The sequence below is a fragment of the Ovis aries genome, chromosome 9 (genome assembly GCF_016772045.2).
Source record: "Ovis aries strain OAR_USU_Benz2616 breed Rambouillet chromosome 9, ARS-UI_Ramb_v3.0, whole genome shotgun sequence".
NCBI classification, from domain to species: Eukaryota; Metazoa; Chordata; class Mammalia; order Artiodactyla; family Bovidae; genus Ovis; species Ovis aries.
Genome location: NC_056062.1, coordinates 34873243 through 34898172, shown reverse-complemented (window position 1 = coordinate 34898172; position 24930 = coordinate 34873243). Strand labels below are relative to the sequence as shown.

General features: G+C 43.6%; 2 protein-coding genes across 5 annotated transcripts in view; one reads left to right on the top strand and one right to left on the bottom strand.

Moving 5' to 3' along the window:
- The window catches only part of RGS20 (regulator of G protein signaling 20), a 48414-nt gene extending 42593 nt beyond the window's left edge, over positions 1-5821 (bottom strand). Inside the window, exon 1 of the mRNA XM_027972956.3 lies at positions 5575-5821. Within this exon, the coding sequence (XP_027828757.1) occupies positions 5575-5747 (173 nt within the window). The 5' untranslated portion in view covers positions 5748-5821. The remainder of the gene's footprint in view (positions 1-5574) is intronic.
- Positions 1-24930, top strand: part of ATP6V1H (ATPase H+ transporting V1 subunit H) — a 71463-nt gene that overhangs the window by 16655 nt on the left and 29878 nt on the right. Inside the window, exons 1-7 of one of the 4 annotated variants that reach the window (XM_004011678.6) lie at positions 8318-8498; positions 10159-10302; positions 11569-11671; positions 12621-12710; positions 14505-14618; positions 15600-15704; positions 19623-19676. In XM_004011678.6, coding sequence (XP_004011727.1) covers positions 10190-10302; positions 11569-11671; positions 12621-12710; positions 14505-14618; positions 15600-15704; positions 19623-19676 — 579 coding nt within the window. In that variant the 5' untranslated portion in view covers positions 8318-8498; positions 10159-10189. Of the gene's footprint in view, positions 1-8317; positions 8528-10158; positions 10303-11568; positions 11672-12620; positions 12711-14504; positions 14619-15599; positions 15705-19622; positions 19677-24930 lie in introns of those variants that run through there. The other 3 variants (XM_042254206.2, XM_042254207.2, XM_004011677.6) reach the window with 3 other exon arrangements.

Here is a 24930-nt window from a genome sequence, read left to right as displayed (position 1 = left end):
AAAAGAGTTGCTACATTTTAAAATTACGTTCTTCAGTCATTTTAAGTGCAATAATTATAAAGCCATTCTGTTAAGTTTCTAACTCCAGGCTACAATGCCTCCCAGGCTGCAGAGAAGCCCTGTGTGGCTTCTATCACAGCACCCGGGAAGTGAAGACATGTTTTAGAATCCTGAGACACCATGGAATAAGAGGCTTCTTATCTTGTGCCCTGAGTCTGGTGTGACGGGTAAAGACAGGAAGCCCTACAAAGCCATTGATTTTAGAATTACTGTCATTTGTTCATGTGTTTAGAAACTCTAGGTTTACATTCTCAAGAACAAAAGCAAACTCAGGCTAAGTTAGAAAACCACATAATACAATACACTCTTGATTCTCATTCAGAAAAAACTTCAGAGGAGCGAAGAAACCTGTTAAAATGCTCTCTACCTTTGCTAAAACAAGCCATCTGGTGGCACCGGTAGAGACGTTTGCCTCTAAAAATATAACCCAGTGGGAAAACCCAATTTTTAATTTTTGGAGCAGAGCAAGGTTTGCTACAGGGTCCTGCAAGGAGACGTGTTGCTTATGCCCTGAAAAGCTCATGACCTGAGCCCCCAGGAGGGTTTCAGCAAAGCATTTTTAAAAGCCAGGTTGCTGGGAGCAGGTGTTGGGTGGCAGGGTGTGAGAGGAGCTGGTGTGCAGTTCTCTGATGGGGCTGATGATAACGTCACAGGAGGCGTCCCGGGCTCAGGGCTCACAAGATCAGTCCTTAGGCTCCAGGAGGCCTGGGGCTGTGTGCTCTCGGTCCTCAAGTAGTCAACATCTTCCATTTGATGGAGGGTTTTTACGTCTGTAAAACAACTCCGGAAATGTGCTGTACGCAGGAGAAGCTACAGCAGAGGCAAGGACTGAAGGCCTGTCCCTGCTTGCTTCCCAAAGCCCCACAGTTGGGGGTTGGGAGGAGGGAGTGTCCTGTCCTGTTAGAATTCCTCTCTTTTCTCTGATACTTCTCAACCTTGAGGAGAACAAAGAAAGCCCAATCTTTAATGTAAAACTCTGAAAGACAATTATGTAAGCATTAAAAAATTGTAAACATGACCAAAACTTTAAAGTTTTTATCTAAAATGTTGAAGAATAGGACTGATGTGGGTCTTTTTTGTACACTATTATTTTCAGAGTAGAAAAATCTTTACTTCCACTGTGGAGAATGGAGAGGCTGACGCTGGGTTTTAGGAAGTAAACAGTTGGCTTTTCCGTGATATTCCCAGCGGAGGAGAGAATTGCATTTTCCCAGCAGCCTCCCTGATGATAATTAATGGAAAACAGTTAATGACCCAACTCTTTAACCTCAGAGGACTGACTTTTTCAGGTCAATTGAAAAGTACAGATTATAATTGTACATTTTTTAATGCCTGTATTGTGTGTGTATATATATATATGTATATTTTAAAGGTATGCATTCTTTTAAAATTGAAATACAGTTGATTTCCAATATAATGTTACTTTCAGGTGTATAGCAAAGTGATTCAGTTCTGTATATATGTATATATATTCTTTTCAGATTCTTTTCCATTATAAGTTATTACAAGATATTGAATAGAGTTCCCTGTGCTAGGTGTGTATTTGTTAATCCAAGACTCCTAATTTATACCCCTTCCCAGCGATTCACTTTGAAATTGAAAATTGATCACTATTTCATTGATTACAGTGAAAGGCATTAACTGGTATCTTAGATGCTTCATCAAGTTAAGATAGAGTCCAGATTAACTATCTAAAACTCTAGGGTGATAACACTACTCTTTTTGACAGGCTGAAAATAGTTTTGCTCTTTTTTTCTTTTTGTAGCACCATGAACCATGTGGCATCTTAGTTCCCTAACCAGGGGTTGAACTTGAGCCCCCAGCTTTGGGAGCAAGGAGTCTTAACCACTGGACTGCCAGAGAAGTACCCAACAGTTTTGCTCTCGACAGTGAAAGTCACTCAGTTGTGCCCGATTCTTTGTGACTCTATGCACTGTAGGCCCGGAGAAGGCAATGGCAACCCACTCCAGTATTCTTGCCTGGAAAACCCCTTGGACGGAGGAGCCTGGTAGGCTGCAGTCCATGGGGTCGCAAAGAGTTGGACACGACTGAGCGACTTCACTTTCACTTTTTACTTTCATGCATTGGAGAAGGAAATGGCAACCCACTCCAGTGTTCTTGCCTGGAGAATCCCAGGGGCGATGGAGCCTGGTGGGCTGCCTTCTATGGGGTCGCACAGAGTCGGACACGACTGAAGCGACTTAGCAGCAGCAGCAGCAGCAGCAGCAGCAGCAGCAGCAGCAGCAGCAGCAGCACTGTAGGCCACCGGGCTCCTCTGTCTGTGGCATTCTCCAGGCATGAATACTGGAGTGGGTAGCCATTCCCTTTTTTCGGGGATCTTCCCAACCCAGGGATTGAACCTGCATCTCCTGCATTGCAGGGGGATTCTTTACCACTGAGCCACCAGGGAAGATTCCCATAGTTTTGGTCTTAATGCCACACCACTGACCTGGCTTCTGTGAGCCAAAACTGAGCAGCAGGAGAACTCTTTACACCTTTCCAAGGACGACACCACACGCTTTGTTATGGTCCCCATAAAAGGAACACAATGTAGCTATGATCACTGAGAACTCAGAGTTCCTGGGTCCGGAGCCTGGGGAACCCTCCTCCTTCTGCTCACCTGGAATCACCTGCAGGCGGCCCTGAGGATTGCTCACCAAGGATGGAGGATGTAACCACAACAGACTTCCAGATGAGCCTTTCCTTAGGCAAGTTTATGAGCCTCTCAGTTGTTAATTATGACAGAATTCTTTTCACAGGGCCTTCACAAAGGGAAGAACCAACTCTGTCCTTGGGAAACTCGCTCTTTCACAACTGGAGGCAGGACAGGATAACTTTGTCTTCTGAATACATCGATATATATGTATATGGTGCTGGATATTGGAAGCCTAATTTCTTTCTTGCTGAGAGATTTTTCCTTTCTTCTTTCTGCTCCCTGCTTTTGCCATAAAAACTCCATTGTCTTGGTAGGTACCTTTGGGGGCCTTGGAGTTTCTCTCTCTCCTTTCAGTGTGTAATGTCTCACAGCAAGGGCTTTGATGGGCTTCTCAAGGGGTCATACACCTGGACCAGGAGAGCACCTAAAAGTCTGCACTCTCAGAGGGACAGCAATTAAAAGGACGTGAAAAATAATTTTATGTGGAAAATTTTCTGGTCTAAGCTCTGATCACTTTTATTACTGGGAAAGAATGCATACATGTGTATGCATCTATCTGTACTGACAGATGGATGGGTAGATAACTGCTCACCAGGGTGGCTGTAAAGTTTCCTCTCTCTCACTTTTATCACTAAAAAGAGCACCTGGTCCAGGGAGCACCCCCTCTCCCACTCGGTCTCTGTGCTCTGAATGGAAGGAAGCAGAAATCCTGGTGGAGAAAAAATAATCCCAATGAAGTCAAGTTCATAAGTGTGTGTCTGTCTGTGTGCCTGTGTAGGTGGAGAGATGTTAATTTATTTTGTAGTAAATTAGCAGTTTTGTTGGGTTCTTTGGGCAGAATGCACAGATAAATCACTACTGAGGAGGCTGGATTCCAGCCTGGGAAATTATAGCCTGCTTCTAAAGCACAGCCAGAATCTATTGACTTAGTAACGAAGTCAGTGTCAGAAAAAACATGGGTTTGAATCACCACTGAGCTGACTGCACACATGTAACAGTGTTTTTTACAAACATGCTTTCTCATCTCTAAAAAAGGTTTGACCACCTCAGCACTTCTGACCTAACGAAATTGGTTAAGAATCCAAATAAAAAAGAATAGCAAGAAGAACCACAATAGACAACGCATTTATGCAACACAAATGAATTGTTATTTTCAGTCTAACCTGCTTTTGGAAGGATTTTTTTTACACATTTAATTCTGAAATTATTATAGATTCACTGGAAGTTTCACAAAAGAATGTACACACAGTGGTCCCACACACTCTTCACACAGTTCCACCCAATGGAAACTGCATAAATTGTACAACATCAAAGCCAGGAGACACACTGGTATAATTCTAAGAGCTCATTCAGATTTCATAAGTTTGTATGCACCCGTGTGTGTATGTGTGTGTGTGGTGGAGGGGTTGCCATTTTCTTCTCCAGGGGATCTTCCTGACCCAGGAATGGAACCCACATCTTCTGCGCTGGCAGGTGAATTCTTTACCACTAAGTCACCTGGGAAGCCCGACAGGTGAGTATAGTTCTATGCAATTTTAACACATGAGAAGGTTTGTGTAACCACTGAAATCAAGTGTAGCTTCCTATTGAACCACTGAAATCAAGTACCTTCCTATTGAAAAAGCTTCCCAATGACTTAACAAACAAACAAACAACTTCTCCTTGTGCCAGTTGGTTAAAATAAGATTGGGGAGGAACTTCCTTGGTTGTCCAATGGTTAAAACTCCATGCTACCAAGGTTCCATTCCTGGTCTGGGAACTTAGACCCCATATGCTGCATGGTGCAGTCAAAAGATAAAACAAAAAAACTATGGGGAAAGGACAGATCTAGATAATTAGAATCTGCAAATACGTGATTATTATGAGGATATGAGCGAAGGCACAGGCACAGTTTCTAGTGCTGCAGAATCTGGACAGGTCTGCGGTTGTAGAATTTATCAGCATTTACTTCTGAGCTCTGATCATTGGTCACAGGCATTAACACATGTCCATCCCCCTCCATACTAAATAGCCTTTTAAGAGGTGTTTCTATTAATAGTTAAGAGGATCGACAGACTTAAACTGTACTTTCTGCAAAGATACACACAACGCTGAATAGGAAAATGGTTACTCTTCGGGGAAATCACATTGTCTACTGATAGAAATTCATGCTTAAGAAATTCATCTAGGCAACTATGACTTTAGGAAAAACACCCTTAGTTCCTAAATGGTCTTTCATGCCTGTATTAGTTTTACCAATTTTTTTTTCCCTCAAGCAATTTTGGTGGAAAGCAATCTATACTTTTTCATTGGTGGTGTTTTAGTCACTCAGTTGTGTTCAACTCTTGCAACCCCACGGACTATAGCCTGCCAGGCTCCTCTGTCGATGGGATTTTCCAGGCAAGAATACTGGAGTGGGTTGCGGGTTCTTTCTCCAGGGGATCTCCCCAACCCAGGGACTGAACCCGGATATCTTATATCTCCTGCATTGCAGGTGGATCCTTTACTGACTGAGCCACAAGGGAAGCCCATTTTTTTTCATTACTATATGGGATATAACTTTTATGTCAGAATATCTAAGCATTGATAGTAGCCATAGAAATCTATGGCTAGGTTTTCTGCTTTTTAAGACATTACTTCCTGAAACAAACAAAATGTAGTCATTTGCTGTTGTAAAGGGAAGCTGTTTATGTTGGAGAAAACTGGAAGAATCAGGTTATTATCAAAGTCCTAGTTTTTCTCTTGGGTTTAGTTTGGAAGCCTTTTTGATACATCTTCAATAAGGTAAAGTGAGCGCTGACACTAAAGCTTTCCTATGGTTTTGTATTCTTTCTGGATAAACCCTTTCCTTGCCAAGAACGGTCACGGACTGGGGAGATGGTCTTACCTTGACATTGTGCGTGGCTGTGGCACATCCTTCATTTTCCACGGTTTGGTGAACATTCACATTATATGGCTCAGCCCACGGCAGAGGCAGAAATCGTATCCTCCTCGATGGTCTGGAGAAATGTTTCTGGTGGCCCTGTTGGTTGTCTTGGGAAAGCCTGGGCATGTTTTTACAATAAAGCCTCAATCGAATCCTGTAGCTTGATTTTAACGGTACCAGCCCAGGGTCCACTCTATTTCTCTTCCTTTGGCTGGTGCTGGGCCATCGCTTCGTCTGCTGGGGGCCTCCCTGTAAAGTCGCATCCCTCGAAGCAAGAGGATTATCTGTGTTGTGGGTCAGCAGTTTATCCACAGTCCGTGGGCTCTATTCCAGGATGAGAGTCTCGGTATGTTCTGACTGCCCTCTACAGGTTGCAAGTGAAGTGAAAGTGAAGTTGCTCAGTTGTGTCAGACTCTTTGTGACCCCATGGACTGTAGCCTATCAGGCTCCTCAGCTCTACAGGTAGCAATGTACTCCTACTTCAAATTTAATGCTAAATCAAAACTGAAAGAAATGATTCAAGTGATATATTGCTTAGTATATCGTGATAAAGGAAATAAATCATGTGGTAATATTCTGCATTTGTAGTGTGTGATATGTGAAAAATTTGGACTATACTCTCGAGAGGCAGAGGAGCCATTTTATCTCAGTCTCGTAAAAGGTCCTTCTAGCAGCAGTCAGCTTTGTGGCTGGAAATGCTTGCTAAACTCATAACCACACTTCACTTCAAAGATTATTACTTTTTATTTATGTCTTGTAGAATTAATTGAGGACTTCCTTGGTGGCTCAGATGGTAAAGAATCCACCTGCAGTGCAGGAGACCTGGGTTTGATTTCTAGGTTGGGAAGATCCCCTGGAGGTGGTCATGGAAAACCACTCCACTGTTCTTTCTGGAGAATCCCCATGGACAGAGGAACCTAGTGGGCCACTGTCCATGGGGTCACAAAGAGTTGGACACGACTGAGTGACTAAGCACAGCACAGCACAGAATTAATTGAAGTAATTTCCTTGTGCGATAGTCATCTAACCATGAAGTCAAAACTTGGCTTCTACATCATACTTCCTTTTTGTAAAGTGCTTTATAAATATCAGATTATTGGACTTTCCCTGGTGGTCCAGTGGTTAAGTCTCTGCGCTTCCACTGCAGGGGGCCTGGGTTTGATCCTTGGTCAAAGGTATCTAAGGCCCAGGTGGCTTCTGCTGGGTCTGGAGGAGTACAGAGGTAAGGACCCCAGGTATGCATTGCTGGGGACTATGAACTGAAAGAACTTCCTTTCATAACATAGTCCCAGGCCCCTAAAATGGATATATAAAACTAACATAAGTTGGACCACACATCATGTTAAAAAATTAACTTGAAATCAATCATAGACCCAAGTTTAAGAGTTAAGATTATAAAACTTTTAAAAGGAAACTTAGGAGAAAATATTTGTGATCTCAGATGAGGCAAAGCCTTCTTAGACATGATACCAAAAAGCACAAGTGACAAAAAAAAACAAAACAAAACAGGCAAACTGGATTTCATCAAAATGAAAACCTTTTGTTTTTCAAAGGACATCATCAAAAGAGTGAAAAGACACCCACAAAATAGGGTAAAATATGGCAAATCATAAATACATAATAAGGGACTTATATCCAGAATATATAAAGAGCTCTTAAAAAAAAACTAGCAATGGGTGAATTATGTAAACAGATGTTTCTCAGAAGAAGACAGGCAAATGGCCAAAAAGCATATGAAAAGATGCTCAGCATCTTTGACTTCCAAGTCAAAATCACCAAGGAGATACCAGTAGGTAGGCTTTAATCAAAAAGACAGACAATGACAAGCTTTAGTGAGGATGTCAAGCACTGGCACCCTCACACACTGCTGGGGTGAATGTAAAGTGATACCTTCCCTTTGGAAAACAGGGTTATCATTCAATGTAGCAGTTCCCTTGTAGATATCCGCTGAAGCCAGAGAAGTGAAACATGTTTACCAAACACTTGCATGCAAGTGTCCAGTACTGTAAATCAACCCACATGCCCATCAACTAGTGGAAGATAGACAAAGGTATATCCGCACAATGGAACATTTATTCAGCTGTAAAAAGGAATGAAGTACTGATATGTATTGACACACGAATGAGCCCTGAACATATACGAAGTGAGAGAAGCCAATCTCTAAAGATCACGTATTGTATAATGCCCCTCCTAAGATATCCAGAATCGGCCACTCCTTAGATACATAAAGTAGAGGGGCGGCTGCCTAGGGCAGGGGGGTTTGGGGAGAGATGGAGAATGATGGCTAAAGAGTAAGAGGTTTCTCTTTGGGGCGATGAGAATGTTATAACACTGACTGCAGTGATGGTTGCCCAACTCTGAGAATACAGTAAAAATCTGACATTTGGGATCTATGTCTCAGCATATGCTTCATAACTGAGACTCGTTTTAAGAACGCCTGATTCACTGAATTGTCAAATCCAAGTGAAAGTTAACCGATTTCAAAGCTCTAAATTAACACTTTCGGAATGACGGTTACGATAAATGATCAATAAGCTTTGGCCCCGCTCTCCGCCTCTGGTGCCCCCAGCCCTGTCCCGGGGAGCGCCGGTGTCGGGGTGGGGAGAATCCCTGCTTGCCTCGTAGAAGGGCGCTCCGCGAGCCGTTTTGGGCCCTCCCGGCTTCCGCCTTCCGCGCGGTCACGTGCCCCGGCTCACGTGACCGGCGCTCCTGTCATTCCGCCGCTGCCGCTCCGGCTTCCTCCAGCCTGTGCCGCTCTCAACGTCTCCTCGGTGCGGGACCGCTCCCGCCGCCGCCGCCCAGGCCTCCGGACCGGGAGGACCCCCGACTCGGCTGTGACTCGGCTCCCAGACCGTCGCGTCCTCCTGCCTCCTTTGGGTGCGTTGGGGGGTCCCGCGGTTCGCGGGGTGAGGCTGCTCTTGGGTCGTTCCGGCTGCGGCCCCGGCTCTGCGAGCCTGCGGTTTCCCCGCGTCCCTGCCGCGCTCTGGCTTCCTCCTCTGCCCAGGCGCCCCCGGCCCTCCTCCAGCCCCGGGTTCCCAGGTGTCTTTCCTTCCCGGTCTGAGCGGCGTTTGCGGAACCGCAGAGCCTCCCCCGCAGGGAAGGGCAGGATAGAGCGTGAACGGGCGAGAGGTGCTTTCCCCGGGTCGGGGCCGCGGCTGTGGCCGGCGCGGAGTTCGGGTTGTTCAGGGCCTCGGTGACCGCCCGCCCGCAGGCACCGTCGCCCGCCGCGGGAGGGCCAGCCGAGGCTGGGCCCTCTCGATTCCGCGGTCCCAGTTTGGCCCGAGCGGAGCCTGTTTATACTTGGGCCCGGCCGGTCCGCAGTGCCTCTGTTTGTTTAGACAGCAAATCCTCAGATGTAGAGATTCCTTCCAGACTGACTTAAGGTCGTTGGGACCCTGGAGAAGAATGTGGGTTGTGGTTTTAGCTTGTTTTTGGTCATAACTAACTGTGAGCTTTTATTTTGTAAACTGGATCTTATATTTTGTGTCGTGATACAATCAGGCTTAAGCTTTTATCTTTAAGTTTAGAAGTCAGAATTACTTAAAAGCCCATTATTGTGCATTCATATCATCAGATCAGTCTCCCATTGTTGACTGAGCCTAAAATGTAATCTCTGTTTCAAAAAATTATCTCAATATTGATTTTGAAACTGCTATTAATTTTGATTGAAAAAAGAAAGCTCTGCCTTCTAAGATCTTACATTCCCACTTTGAATCTCTTAATTTGAATAACGTTATAAAAAGACATGTAGGTTTTTCATGTCACTTTAAAATGGTACTTAGTAAATGTAAAGAAAATAGTTGGGTCTATCTATATTATGCAAGTTCTTATTTTTAAGTTGATCTCAACCGTGTATCGGAGAAAGCAATGGCACCCCACTCCAGTACTCTTGCCTGGAAAATCCCATGGATGGAGGAGCCTGATGGGCTGCAGTCCATGGGGTCGAACAGAGTCAGACAGGACTGAAGTGACTTAGCAGCAGCAGCAGCAACTATATAGATTTAAAATACTTTATCTTGTATGCCTATTCTAGTAAGTATGATTTCTGAATTTAATATCTTATGAAAGTGAAAGTCGCTCAATCCTATCTGACTTTTTGTGACCCCATGGACTATACAGTCCATGGAATCCTCCAGGCTAGAATACTGGGGTGGGTAGCCTTTCCCTTCTCCAGGGCATCTTCCCAACCCAGGGATAAAACCCAGGTCTTGCGTATTGCAGGCGGATTCTTTACCATCTGAGCCACAGGGGAAGCCCAATATCTTATGATTACTTTTAAAATGTTACTGCGGTATTAGTGCCAACAAATGGAAAACATTTCCTGGAAAAGTGAAAACCTATAGAGAATACTTTTATGGAGTAGTGTATAACTGGACAAGATTTGAAATATAATGATGTTAATGTTCAGTCTTTTTAATGTTTGTGATGAATGCTCCTAGAGATTATGGTGATAATGATGCTATTGATGATAATAGTAGCAGTTGTTAAAAAACAATCACACCTTGTATTCTGGTTTTGCCTTGCATGCAAATTGAAGATCGGTAGAACAGTCAAGATCATAAGTTTAGATGACCAAGATGGATATCCGGGGCGCTGTGGATGCTGCTGTTCCCACCAACATCATTGCCGCCAAGGCTGCGGAAGTCCGTGCGAACAAAGTGAACTGGCAGTCCTACCTCCAGTAAGTGCTGGTTCGCTGTGAATCAGGGCTGTCATGTGCCTGTGCTTTGGCCTTCTTCATGGTCATGCTTCTGTGAGAGGAACACTGGAAAAAGCCCAACAAATATGGAAGAAAACACTTCCTCCTTAGAACTGTTAGCTGTCACCAGCTTAGTGTGATTGAAACAGCTTGGGGCTCCAGTGGGTGAGCTGTGCTGCTCACAGTGCTTAAAAAAATGTTTTTTATTAAAAATATAAGTACTTATTTTTGGCTGTGCTTGGTCTTTATCGCTTTGCTTGGGCTTTCTCCTGTTGCATCCAGCAGGGGCTACTCTAGTTGCAGCGCACAGGCTTCTCATTGCAGTCGCTTCTCTTGTTATGGAACATGGGCTGCAGAGTGTAAGGGCTCAGAAGATGTGGTGCATGGACTTAGCTGCCTCACGTCATGTGGGATCTTCCTGGGCCAGGGATCGAACTGGTGTCCCCTGCATTGGCAGGTGGATTCTTTATCACTGGAACATCAGGGAAGCCTCTCATAAAGGTTTTAATTTGTCAACTGACTTAAAAAGGACTTTTGTTAAAAGCCTTTGCCTTGGTGTTAGGTAGAACTGCCTTTTAGATTCATAGTCTGACCAGGTGAAAGGAGTAAATGTGCAGTCAGATGTGCGCTTGACAGAACTGCAGGGTCAGAGGGGTGTGGAGGAGGGTGGAATTGGAAGCAGGAAGCCCACTGGGCTGTGGCCATGGGGCTGAGCCACCCCCGAGGGGCATAGAGGAAGGTGTGATTGGAAGCCAGAAGCCTGCTGCGCTGTGGCTATGGGATTGAGCCCCCCCGAGAGTCAGGTAAGTAGGGAGCAGAGTGAGGTCAGGAAGAAGAATTGTCAGGACTGCCTGACTGGGCTGGCTGTCACAGAAGGGGCCAGAGCTGCTGACCTGTTAGGTTGGCTTGGGTGGGGACAGACTGAGACCTGGCTAGTGCCCAGAGGTGGTATTTTATTGAGTTTTGGGGGACCAGGCCTGTGCTGACCACCTCATGTGAATTGTTTCATCTTCAGTCCAGCCCTTTAAAGACAATGTGGTTCTTGTTCGCATCTTGTGGGTCAGTGAGCTCAGATCCTGGGAGGCCCCTGACCAGGAGGTGGTGCAGCTAAACTCTGAAGACAGGTCTGTGGGTGCTGGGCCTGGGGTCAGTGCTCGCAGAGAGAGGAGAGAGGCAAGCATTCTGTATCACTAGCTCATAGGGACCTTTCAGTCCTTTCTGAACAGAAACCTCATTGTCTCTTTCTAGGGGGCAGATGATTTCTTCTGAAGACTGCGAGTTCATTCAAAGATTTGAGATGAAAAGAAGTCCTGAGGAGAAGCAGGAGATGCTTCAGACTGAAGGCAGTCAGGTGATCAGTACAGAGAGCAGACCACAAGCCCTGCCCTGGGTTGTTAGACATTCTAGAGATTTTCTCAGTGATTCTTTGACATTCCTCTTAAGCAAATGTCATAGTTTTACTAAAAATTCTCTTTTGTTGGAAGGCATTTGAGTGATTTCTAGTTTTCTTTGTTAATTTTGGAAAAAATGTCATACTGAGTGTGTATATGTTCCTCCATCCTTTCCAGCATTTTCTGAAACTTTTTTTTTTTTGAAATAGGGTACATTCCTGGCGTGGAAATTGCTGTTTCAAAGTATACAGTATTTTCAAAGTTGCTTAACTTTTTTTTTTTTAAAGAAAATTCTTTGTCTACTTTGTATTCTCACTAGAACAACATCTAACTGCCACCCATCAGAATTTCTGAATTGGGGCCCTGAAGGGCTGAAGGATATGGTGCACAGGCTAGCCCAAATGTACAATCCTGGGAAGTGTGGGAGGAGGCATGTTATGAGTGCCAGTCTTGTTGAATTCTAGAGCGATCGTGACTCAGTTATTAAATTGTAGGATGGAAACTTCTGATTGCAGCACCTGAACTGAATTCCTGTACTTTTGCTGTTTTGGTATTCTGCTTCCTCATAAATGCATAAGCCTTCCCAAAAGACCAAAAAAACCCAAACATCAAAACAAAAATTTAAAATTAGATTGTCTGTGTAACTTCTTCTTTATGGTGTCAAGCGTTGATGATGGCTAGGTCTATCCATTTTAAAATAGTAAACATTTGACATGATAGAAATTATAAAAAATCTGATGTGAGTATGGCCCTCCTGTACTTGGTCACATATGTATGAAAGGATGCATTTTCTATAATTGCATCCTCATTTAGGCAAGAGAATAATATTTTACTGAAATTCCATTAGAGCATTGTATCTGCAGTTGAAAACAGTGATTAATGTTCATGTCCTCTTTTTTTTTTTTTTAGTGTGCTAAGACATTTATAAATCTGATGACTCATATTTCCAAAGAGCAGACAGTTCAGTACATACTCACCCTGGTGGATGATACGCTGCAGGTGGGTGTCTTCCTCAGCAGACATGTTCAGTCCTTACCTTGTGTTTTCCCAGGAGTAGCATTTCTGTAAGGTTTCACTTAAGCACTTGTTTGCTTTCAGGGTGTGATGGTGTGATTTTCTTCACCGTGGAGTTGTCATTTGCTTATCATGGTGAAGATGGGGCTGTCCCCACACTGGCCGTTGTGGTTTTCAGGATTTTGGGGGGACTGGTGTGTCTTTTTTCCACATTTCCTCTGAGTTCTGTGCTGAACACGGCAGTGCTTGATGTACCCCCACAGGCTTTCTGGATGCTCTGCGTACTCACAGATGACACGGCTTCTTCTCCTTCAGTCTTTCTACAGATTTCAGCATCCTTGTGTCCTGGACCAGTGCCGGGTACTGGGAGCTCAGTGGTGACTGTAGGCAAGGTGTTTGCCCTCAGAAGCACGGTGTGTTTGGAGAACATTTTGCTCATCATGTGGGACCTTTCCAGTGGCTTACAGTTTCTATTTAGTGCTCTGTTGTCCCTCAACACAGAGACTCCCTTATTCACAGTATTGTATTTTTATACCCAAGTATAATCTAGGTTTAGATTGTTGGCATCCAGAGTAATCCTTTTTGAAACAGGCCAACTGGCTACAAAATCCATGGCCTGTCGATGTTAATGATGACCTACTTGGACTTACAGTTTTTTGATGAAGTCATTACCATGAGTATTTCAGTTCTAGACTCTAATGATGTGTTACTGAAGGAGATAGTTTTCTACTCTTCAAAAACATAACTGGTACTATAAACCAAAATGAAAATCCTTGGGGATTTCCCTGGTGGTCCAGTGTCTCCCAGTGCAGGGGGCATGGAGTCTATCCCTGGTCAGGGAACTAAAATCCCAAATGCTGCAACTAAGACCTAGTGCGGCCAAGTGAATACATATTAAAAAAACACAGTGTATATATTTATTTTGGCCCTATTGTGCAACATGTGGGTTCCTAGTTCTCCAACAAATGTTCTGACCTGACTACCCTGTGTCGGAAGCACAGGATCTTAACTACTGAGTCACCAGGGAAGTCTCAAAACCATTGCGTTTAAAAAGATTTATTGATCTGAGAATTAGAATGACTGTTGATGTGTTTATTTGCGTCATTGCCAAATACTGCTTCTTAACCACTGTATTCACTTAGTGAATCAGGTAGTGGATTTCAGCCATCGATACACAGAGAACATTTCAGTGAGAGGTAGAGCTTGTATTATTTGAACTGAGAAACTAAGAATTAATTGTTCCTCAAATCTGTCTGCTGGTATATGCTGGTTTTTGCTGTCTACACCTGCCCTGATTTTACTAACACAACATGCTAGGAGTAACCATGAACATTCGAGATTTCTTTAATTCCCTGTTTCCCCTGCCTGCCTGGAAATAGCTTGAGGTGCTTCCTGTGGATCCTTCCATCTAGACCTAAACTGGCGTCTTTCTGCCTCTTCCCGACTTTGTGTGGATGGAGGGCGAAGGTGTCCGGACAGCAGTGCGAGGGGCAGGTCAGGAGCAGGGCAGGCTGAGGAGAAGTGCAGGCATCTGTTAGCATGGCTTACTACAGTTAAATTAATCATAATACATTAGAGGTGATTTTTATTTAAAGACATCTTCCCCTGTCCCCGTCACCACCCCCTGCTCCACTGTAGTAATAATGGGGGGACAGATCTCATACAGACTGGAAAAAAACACACTGATTGAGGGAACGGAGAACGAAAGGCTGAGAAGCGGTGCATAATTGTCATGTTCTTTAACAAAATGCATTCTGATCAATGATTGTTCTTTCTAAGGAAAATCACCAGCGTGTTAGCATTTTCTTTGACTATGCTAAACGTAGCAAGAACACTGCCTGGTCCTACTTCCTGCCGATGCTGAATCGCCAGGATCTCTTTACTGTTCATATGGTGAGTTTTGAATTGATCACGTTTCTGATTTCAGGAAGAACACCAGTTATGATTAGGTGACCTCCCAGTTGCCAGAGGAGTGGCTGCTCTGACGCTGATTTTTCAGAGCTCCATTTCCTTACTGGTGGTTAGTGACGGGTGTTGGGGGTGGGGATGGGGGCCGTGGGAATGGGGCTGGGTGCTCAGAGGAGGCGGGATTGCCCTGATACAGTTCAGATTTTGCAGAGCATTCCATGAGTTTATTGACATAAAAGCCTGGGATTTTGAAACACTGACTTGCTTATAAAAAGTACTCAAAGAATGAAGCAGTATTTTATACTGCCTTTTTCTCCCTGTCTATATCTGTCAATTTCCAGGTTTATTGATGTGTAACTGGCAAAACTGTAAGATACTTGAAGTATGCATGATGATTTGAAGAACATATAATGCCTATTTAATAAAAAAATTCATGATTTGTTTTATAGCTTGAAGAAAATTGAGAAGTTTTTGATTGAGGAGAAAAGAGTATTTGTTTCCATTGTAAGAAATGACTATTTCATACCTAGGATATATTTTGTATCATGATATAGATAAAGTGTGAGACTTTCAGGGGCTTGAATGAGTGAGGTGGTGCTGGCAATGTGTTGTGGAGATGGCTCAGGACTCTGGCAAGTGGTTTGGTGAGAGTCTCTAAGGACTTTGGTGTTCTTTTGATCTTTGCTGGTCTTGTAATGAATCCCAGTCTTACTTTTGAAACTCAGAATAAGGTAGGGAATGTCCTGAAATTCTTAACATACAACTGATTTTGGTTCACTTTAATGGAAGTATTTAAAACTACATTTGACCTTATTAAAATATTTTTAAAAATGAAATATAATTTGTTATGTTGGGACAAGTTGAGAGCTAAAAGAAGTCATGCTACAAAATGGTTACAAGTCCTGCTTTTTAGGGTTGATGTTGTGATTTTTAGAATAATATTCAAATGCAGTTCTTGTTTTTCAGGCAGCAAGAATTATTGCCAAGTTAGCAGCTTGGGGAAAAGAACTGATGGAAGGCAGCGACTTGAATTACTATTTCAATTGGATAAAGACTCAACTGAGTTCACAGGTAAGAGACACTCCTCTTAGTATTCTTAAAAGAATGTAGCGTCTGGTTCTGTAAAGCTACTTAAGATATTTATGTGAAGTTGCAGAAACTCTGTGTTAAACTAGAGCCATCTTGAACTCTTTGACTCAGCCATGCTGCTCACAGGTCTGATAGGGGCTTTACCTTTTCTCTCTCTGACTGGCTTCCACTCAGACCTTCCTGTCTCTTCTGCCACTTGGGATTTTCCCATCTTGCATTTCTGCAAGTGGGGAGGATTGCCCTTCTCAGAAGGCGGCTGCCAAGGTCACATGGATTGGAGGATTGGAAGGACTCACACAGCTTCAAAAGATACACTCTGGGTGGCCTGGGGCCGCTGTCTCTAGCTTGAGATGCTGTCTCATGCAGCAGCTGCCTCTCTGGATCCACCATGTCCTCCTGGGATTGAGTTTGCAGCCACAGGGAAACAGGTGGCCTGCTTGCAGGTTATCTTGCTGCTGTCAGGCCTCTTGAACCTCGCTGCTCCGTGAAGGAAGACAGCTCACGGGTGTGACAGCTGGCAGATGACAAGTTGTCTCTTTTGTCTCCCTGGTTCCCTGGAGCAGGACAGGTGACTGGACACTTCCAGGGGCTGAGCTGAGGGTTTCTTTCCTTCTGGGGGTCCAGTGAGCAAGTGTGAGGTGGTAGGGCACTTGGAGGGAGTAGCCTCAAGGGAGCAGTGAGCCGAACTGGGTGGGGAGGAGATCCATGGAAGGACAGGTAGGAGGCAGGGTGGTGTGTGTGGCGGTGTGGGTGACAGCAGGGGTGAGGCCAGGAGAAGCATTGCTGGTAGGTGTGGTGGTGACAGTGTTAGATCACAAATAAAGGTCTACTTGAAATAAAGTTTTGGAAAGGTGTCATTTACACTTTAGGTGGCCTTATGATCTTAATAGAGTTTAATTTGAAGCATGAGAGAGACACCATGACATTTTGCTTGGATTTATTTTTTGTCTTATCCTCCCTTGCCTTCGTTTGGGTGGGGCGGGGGGCGGGTGGAGCCTCATAGTCTTTTCTGTTTGGACAGGGAGATTCTGAAGTGTCTTGAACAAAATCAGTTATTTTCTCTGTCAACAGCATACATTTTTACAGGTTTTGGGCTTAATTTTTAGAAGTATTTTTATATGAGCCACAAGTTTGCAGATTTTATAGAATTGTTGAGGGATTTCAAAAAGAAGATATTTAGAAAGTGAAAAATAGCTATGTGAAGACAAGGTTTAAAACTCGTGAGTGTGTACCATTTGGGATGAGAATGTTTAATTACATAGGTAACCCCTCATTCCCATTTCCCCCCCCCCCCCATTCTGAGGTTAGTTTTCCCTTTGAGCAGACATCATCTTGCTTTGGGATCAGCTGTGAGGCTGTGTGGTAGCCAGACTCTTAAAACCAGAGTGGGTAGCAGAGATTGCTTGCTGCTGTATGCTTCCAGCACGCTGAGTCGTTTCAGCTTAGACTTCTCCTCATGGGAGTAATGTTTGTGTTGTGCCTCACAGGTGAGCTGTCCCTGTTAGCACCATTAGCTGCGGTTGTAACCATGGCCAGTGGTTGGGTGGATATTCCTCTAGTCCCTAGTTCAGTTCAGTTCAGTCACTCAGTTGTGTCTGACTCTTTGCGACCCCATAAATTGCAGCATGCCAGGCCTCCCTGTCCATCACCAACTCCCGGAGTTCACTCAAACTCACATGCATCGAGTCGGTTTTGCCATCCAGCCATCTCATCGTCTGTCGTCCCCTTTCCCTCCTGCCCCCAATCCCTCCCAGCATCAGAGTCTTTTCCAATGAGTCAACTCTTCCCATGAGGTGGCCAAAGTACTGGAGTTTCAGCTTTAGCATCATTCCTTCCAAAGAACATCCGGGGCTGATCTCCTTTAGAATGGACTGGTTGGATCTCCTTGCAGTCCAAGGGACTCTCAAGAGTCTTCCCCAACACCATAGTTCAAAAGCATCAATTCTTCGGTGCTCAGCTTTCTTCACAGTCAAACTCTCACATCCATACAAGACCACTGGAAAAACCATAGCCTTGACTAGACGGACCTTTGTTGGCAAAGTAATGTCTCTGCTTTTGAATATGCTATCTAGGTTGGTCATAACTTTTCTTCCAAGAAGCAAGCATCTTTTAATTTCATGGCTGCAGTCACCATCTGCAGTGATTTTGGAGCCCCCAAAAATAAAGTCTGACACTGTTTCCCTATCTATTTGCCATGAAGTGATAGGACCAGATGCCATGATCTTCGTTTTCTGAATGTTGAGCTTTAAGCCAACTTTTTCACTCTCCTCTTTCACTTTCATCAAGAGGCTTTTTAGTTTCTCTTCACTTTCTGCCATAAGGGTGGTATCATCTGCATATCTGAGGTTATTGACATTTCTCCCGGCAGTCTTGATTCCAGCTTGTGCTTCATCCAGCCCAGCGTTTCTCATGATGTATTCTGCATAGAAATTAAATAAGCAGGGTGACAATATACAGCCTTGACGTACTCCTTTTCCTAGTTGGAAGTAGTCTGTTGTTCTCTGTCCAGTTCTAACGGTTGCTTCCTGACCTGCATATAGGTTTCTCAAGAGGCAGGTCAGGTGGTCTGTATTCCCATCTCTTTCAGAATTTTCCACAGTTTATTGTGATCCACACAGTCAAAGGCTTTGGCATAGTCAATAAATCAGAAATAGATGTTTTTCTGGAACTCTCTTGGTTTTTCAATGATCCAGTGGATGTTGGCAATTTGATCTCTAGTCCCTAGTAGAAGCAGGTATTTCAGTGTTTGGAACAATTTTCATCAGACCCGAGCTTGTTGGTGTGAGGTGAATGTTCTTAGAGACCTTTCTGTGTCTTTCCAGCGTGCTGGCTCTCTCTTTTTTAATTGCCAAGTCTCTGGCCTTGCTCAGGTCTAGCTTCTCTGCTTTGCACATCGTGTTCCAGGGAGAGTTTTCAGCCCCTTGTGCTCTGAGTCTGGTCACTGCTTCCACTGGGCTGGCTGCTGCCTCTTGCTGTGGGCAGACACTCCTCCCCCAGCCTTTGGTCAGGAGTCAATTACAGCCCTCTTGTCTGAGGAATGAAGTATTGACTTGTTCGGGATTTTTTTTCTTCTTTGCTTAAATGCCGTGTGATAACACTGTCTCTGAAGGTCTCTTTTTCTGTATCATAAGCATTTTCTCTCTCATAAAAAAGGACCACACTTTCATGATTCTAATAAAAATAAACTTTTAAAAGTCTGAATTAGGTGCAAATTTGAATATTTTGTTTTTCGACTTCACAGTGACATTTAGGAGCCTTCTTTCTGATAGTTTGAGCATTAATTATACTTGTGTTATAGCGGCTCATGCCTAGCACTTAGCCAGTAATAGTTGTTAAATAAAACAAAAGAAAATTTTCCTTGCAGAAATTCATTATCAATTTTCTCTTGCATACTCAGCTTCTGGCTTTCTATTTTAAATTTCCTTTGCCCATTCCTGTTTAACCTGTGAGGTTCTGATTGTCATTATAGCGTGTTAGCCTTGCTGTGGATAGCCTCATCTTTGAGTCCCGCATAGTATCTTTCCATCATCAGACACTTGTTTTGAAAGCTTCGAAGCAGAACACAGTGTAGATAGTTGGGCTTAAGATATTGTCTTATTGGAAAAACAGTTCAGGCAGTAAATCCTGAGACTTGGAAATTTTGCACCAGCTGCACGTAAACAATTTAGCTGGAACTTAGTATGTAGTTTATTATTTTAAGATAATTTAGGATAACTTACTGATTAAGATATCTGGAAGAATGTAACAATGTTTAGAATATTTCATATATTCCCATGCTTTTTATTAGTTGATGATACTCCATTAAATAGGACTAGGAAAATAATGATAAAATTAGTAAGCTGATAAAGTAGGATAAGATTAAAAACAAAACTAAGTAATGAGTTATTTATTTCATAATAGAAACTGCGTGGTAGCGGTGTCGCTGCTGAAACAGGAACAGTCTCTTCAAGCGATGTAAGTACACTCCCTCTTCATTCACTGGCCTCCTCACTCCCCAAGCATCAGTTACTTTGAGCCATAGACAGTTAGCATCCCCTGGATGTAAGTCCACAGATTTGGTGCCGCCTCCACTTCGGTTAGTGGAGTCCTGAACGCTGTGCATAAGCCTTCCTAGGCTGTGGGGTCACATTCTGCTGTCTCTGGATGTGGGACGCCCTCTTCCTGTTGCGTTCCCCTTCAGGCGGCTGTATCTCGGGCCTGAGGGTCAGAGCGACTTGAGTGAGTTCACCAGAGCTGCTGTCTTCAGACCCTAATGTCCGACAGATCCATGAGCCCCGTGTCAGGCAGCTGGAGACAGTTCAGTTCCCTGCTAGTCCGAAGACCCACTGTTTGCCCTTGTTGCTCAGGATTTTCTGGAGGCCTATGGTGGGGGCAAATCCCCCCTTTTCAGGCCAGACATGCCCCACGTTTCTGTAGAGCCCAAAGGTTAAATGTTAAAACTAATCATATCTCCCCAAATTCCTTTCCTGGTTAGAATAATCTCCCCTGGTTGGGAATGGTTTGATTTCACTGTATTCAGAAGAGTTCAAGAATTGGCAATAAATGTGGACAAGTAGGAGCTGGCACAGTAAGTGCCAGTTGAGAGAGAGGTGGGGAAAGAGTTAAAAATATAGAAGAGTTGTATCTACATTCCCACCTGCCTGTGATAGGCCTCAGCCAAGTTCAGGGGGAGCCACATGGGATCCGTGTTCATAATCTGCAGCAAACACCCCATATGTGTGCTCGCAGACTAGGGAGGGCAACAAAATCCATTTCAGAGCCAAGAGGGGTGCTTCTCTTGGGGTGTGGGTGGAGGGACTTGACCTCTTAACCCTAGCACACTTGGGTGTGTTAGGCCAGAAATCAGCACAAGCCTTCTGAGGTGGAATCAGAACAAGGTGTAGAACCAGGTGAGCAGTTTGGGGGCTGGGTGGGGAAGGAGGAGGTAGGCTCCAAGTCTAGATGCTCAACCACAAGCAGACGTTTAAGTTAGGAATCTTTGTCTTATATGACTTGAGTTTTTTCCTATCAGTTTGAAATTTTGAAAAATCGTTTGGAAAATCATCTGGTTAGATTTGTCACATATTTTAAAGGTGTTTTGAATGACACATGTCTATAAACTGAATTGGTTGTTAAAGGGTTTGGAAGCTATTTAGGCTTCCGCAGTGACTGAGCTCTGGTCACATGACATCCCTTTCTTGCTCTGTTCTGTCTGTCACGTGGAACACATGATCCTGTTGACCTGGTGGTGGTCAGTCAAAGTGGGTTGTCTGGTGGACCTGACACGTACATCCCAGCAAAGTTAGTAGCATCGAGGGTAATTCTGGGTGGAGAGAGGATGGCCTTTGATGTCCAGTCTCTTCCCTTTAGTGTCCTGCGCACCTGAACATATTCCGTCTCTTCCTGAAGGGTCCTGCTTCTTCAGAAGGCTCTCCACTTGGAAAGCAGATGAGAGAGGGGTGTCAGCACTCCTTTGACGGTTTCATTTTAGTAGGGGGATCGGAATTGGTAACTGGTATTTATGGAGCTCCTACTATATGCCTGGCACTGTTTCAGTCACCCGGCATTTACATCTCCTTGAATATTCACAGCTCGTCTTTGATGTGGGTCTTACCATAAGCCACATTTCAGGGATGAGCAGTGAGGCCACTGAAAAGGCACACTGGCTTGCCTGAGGTCATCCACTTGCCCACGGTCATCTGGTCATGGCAAAACCGCCATGGAGACAGTGTCCTTCCCAAGAGGGGTTCTAAGACCTGTGGACTGAACCTGGGGCTTTAGACATTCTCCAAGTTGCCTTGCCTACTCAGACTTTTAAAAAATAGCCATGTTACATCTTAAAATCCGTTTAGGGTTTCAGGCAGTGTGCAAATGGGGTTGGGTAAACTGCGTTCCCTACTGCTGCCACTTGATGTCAGTATAAGACAAGCAGGGCACAGCTCTGCACTGCAGTATGAGAAGCATGATGCCTCAGTCTTGGCTTCTGAAATGGCACAGAAGTGACATCCCAAGTTATGAGTGGACCCGTGTAGACATTTTTATTTAAATTATGTTCAATAGATGAACTTTGCTTAAAATGCATATGTTATTTTTACCTGAATGTGAAGATCATGAATGACTTCAGATTTCTCGTACTTAGGCTGACTAACGTTCTACTGTCATTCAGCTCTTTGCTGACTCCTGCATGTGGATTATTAGTTTTCGGTTTTTCCAAGGAAATCGTATAGCCTTGGCATTGATTGCTGTGCTGATGCCCTGACAGAAAGAGGAACCCTGTGATATCTCCCAGCCTTTGGAGGAGCTAGAAGAGTCTGGACATCCTTTTCCCTTTGTCCAGCTTCTTCCATGCCTGTGTGCAAGGGAGCAAGGGGACTGCCTGCTCCCTGTCTGGCCATGTCCTTTTCTCTGGCTGTCTCTGCTGTGGACCCAGCTCAGCCCTGGTTATTGCTGGGTGGATGTAGTTTCATTGGCAATAAGTAACACAGTCAAGTTGCCAGGTTCTCTTGTCACTTACTCTGTCTTGCCATTTAATATTCTGGAGCAGGTCTGTCCAGTGGAACTTGCCATGATGATGGAAGTGTTGTTCTTCATATTCTCATTGTCTACTCTGGGAGCCCCTCGCACACATGGCTCCTGAGCCCAGAAATGTGGCAAGTGTGAGTGAGCAGATCAGCTTTCCATTTTATGCAGGCTTTTTGGTTACTTTGTTTGCAACTTTATCAAAATATGTTTCTCATACTATATAGTCCTTCCACTTGCAATTCAGCAGATTTTCATATTTTTACAGGGTTGTACAACCATTGCCACAATCTAGTTTTGTAGCATTTTCAACACCCCAGGAAGAAACCGTGTTCTCATCAACAGTCACCCCTATCCTAACCCCCTGCCTGCCTCTGGCAAGCATTCACCTGCTTTCTGTCTCTGGACTTGCCTCTTGCAGCCATTTCATGTGAGTGAGTCATGTGATACATGGTTATCTGTGACAGGCTTCTCTGACCTAAAAGTATCATGTTTTTAGTAACAGCATTTTAGAATGAAAGGGGAAAAGAAACCTTAGCATTTTTGACTTTTGGCCAAATTCCTTAAATTGTATTTTCTGGCAGTTCCGACATTCTTGTTAATGTGAAGTTAGTTTTATAGCTTTGATTCTATTTTAAATTTAAGGCTATGTTTTTTCTTTTTTATAAATTTATTTATTTCACTTTTGGCTGTGCTGGGTCTTCGCTGCTGTGCAAGGGCTCTCTCTTGCTGTGTGTGCAGGCTCCTCGTTGCGGTGCCTCTTGTTGCAGAGCACGGGCCCTAGGGTGCAGGCTTCAGTAGTTGTGGTGTATAGGTTTAGTGGCTGTACAGGATGTGGGATCTTCCCAGACCAGGGATTGAACCCGCGTCCCTTGCATTGGCAGGTGGATTCTTAACCATTGGGTCGCCAAGGAAGCCCAGCTGTGTTTTTAATTTAAGACTTTTCAGTCTTTCAGAGGAGGTGGAGAATGTTCATGATTTGTTTCTTTAACGTCTGTTGATGAGTTTATCAGAAGTGCTGCCCAGTAGCGGATGTGAGTGAGCTGCATCAGACACCTGGATAGGGCATGCTTGTTATTAACTCCAGTCCCCTCTCACTGGTGACTTGTCAAGTCTGTGAGGACCTCAAGAAGTTCACGACCAATTATGTGTCTTTGTGCAGGTTTCCAGAGCATTACTATTTACCAGAAGCACTTCCTGGATCATTTTCATTGTTCAATTGCCTTTTATTTTCTTGTCATAAAATTAGTATGTTTTAAACATTGAGGATCATTAAAGTATATGCAAAGAATGAATGTTACAAAAAGGAGAACAGATAAGAAGCTATCAGTTTTGCTATTCTGATCGGATGTTTGGAAGGATTGTGTATATTCTAGCAATGCAAAAGGAAATTAAATGGTAAAGTATTTCAGTGCCAGACTTTCCTTTACATAACGTTTGTTACCATGGCTATATATTATCATAATAAGGTAACCTAATATTGTATTTCAAATATGTTCTTGGAATTGCATACAAAGCTGTCATTTATAAAGTAAATCATATTTTCTGAAGTCCACAATAATTTTTCCCTACAATAAAGGATCCCAGTAGTCATGTAATTAAATTACATGACTAAGCAAATTAAATTGAAAGCAGTACTTGAAGGAGATTTATAAATTTGTAAATTAATAGTGAAATTACTTTTTTGGTAAGACAAATCTAAGATGAAATTATTTTAATTTAGGTATTAATTTAATATAGGTATTTTATGAATGTTGACTGGAGAGTCTCTCTTAATAACCCAACTTCAAGAGAATTCTTGTGCTTTGTGTGTTTTAGTTCCTGAATATGAGGTAATTTTAATGATGATGTACATTGTAATGTTTTGTGTTTAATGGAAACTGATGTCAGTTTAGATTTGAGTAGCAGAGGTTTGTTGTTTTTTAATTTGGTGGGCTGGTATTGCTTTCTTGTATTGATGAGACAACAATTTTGAAGAGTTTCAGTGATATGCCAGAGATAATTTAGCAAAACTTCTGATTGCTAAAGCCTCTCTCCCTCTTTGCCTCCTTTCCTTTCTTTGGTCACTTTTTTTTCATGTCATAACTTTTTGGGGAGGAAAAAACGACCCTTTCCTTTTTCTGGGTTATTCTGACTGGTCAGAGAATTAAATTGATGTGAGACAGAGGAACAGGAGAAAATCAAATTTAATTACATATATACAGGGTTATGTCATTGTACATGGCTTTTGGTAGATGTAACCACTCATGCCTGGAGCACTTGATTTCTGGAATGGAGTTGCCAGGGCACAGGGTACATGTGAATTTAGATCCAGCAGTCCAGTCACTTTTCTAAACCAGTTTGCACATCCGTCAGCAAAGGGAGACGGTTCCAATTTCCTCCTGACACTAACATTGTCCGGCATTACTCTCTAAAGTGAATGTCGTGATAGAAGCAAAAACTACACGTGCACACTTGTGTGTGTGTGAGGTGTCCACCCTGACTTTTTAGCTCTATGGGAAAAGATTTGTTTCCTAGTCATGAAACATTGAGTGCTTTAGGGGTGGGTTAATCACCAGTCCTGGAGGATTTCATTTACAGCTGGCTTCTGGGGTTTATTTTGGTTGGTTGTGTGCTTGATGGGTTCAGCTCTGTGCTTCACTGATGCCGCCAGACACACGTGTGTTTCCATTATCTCTAGACAGCTGTTCTTCTCTGCATTGCAGACTTT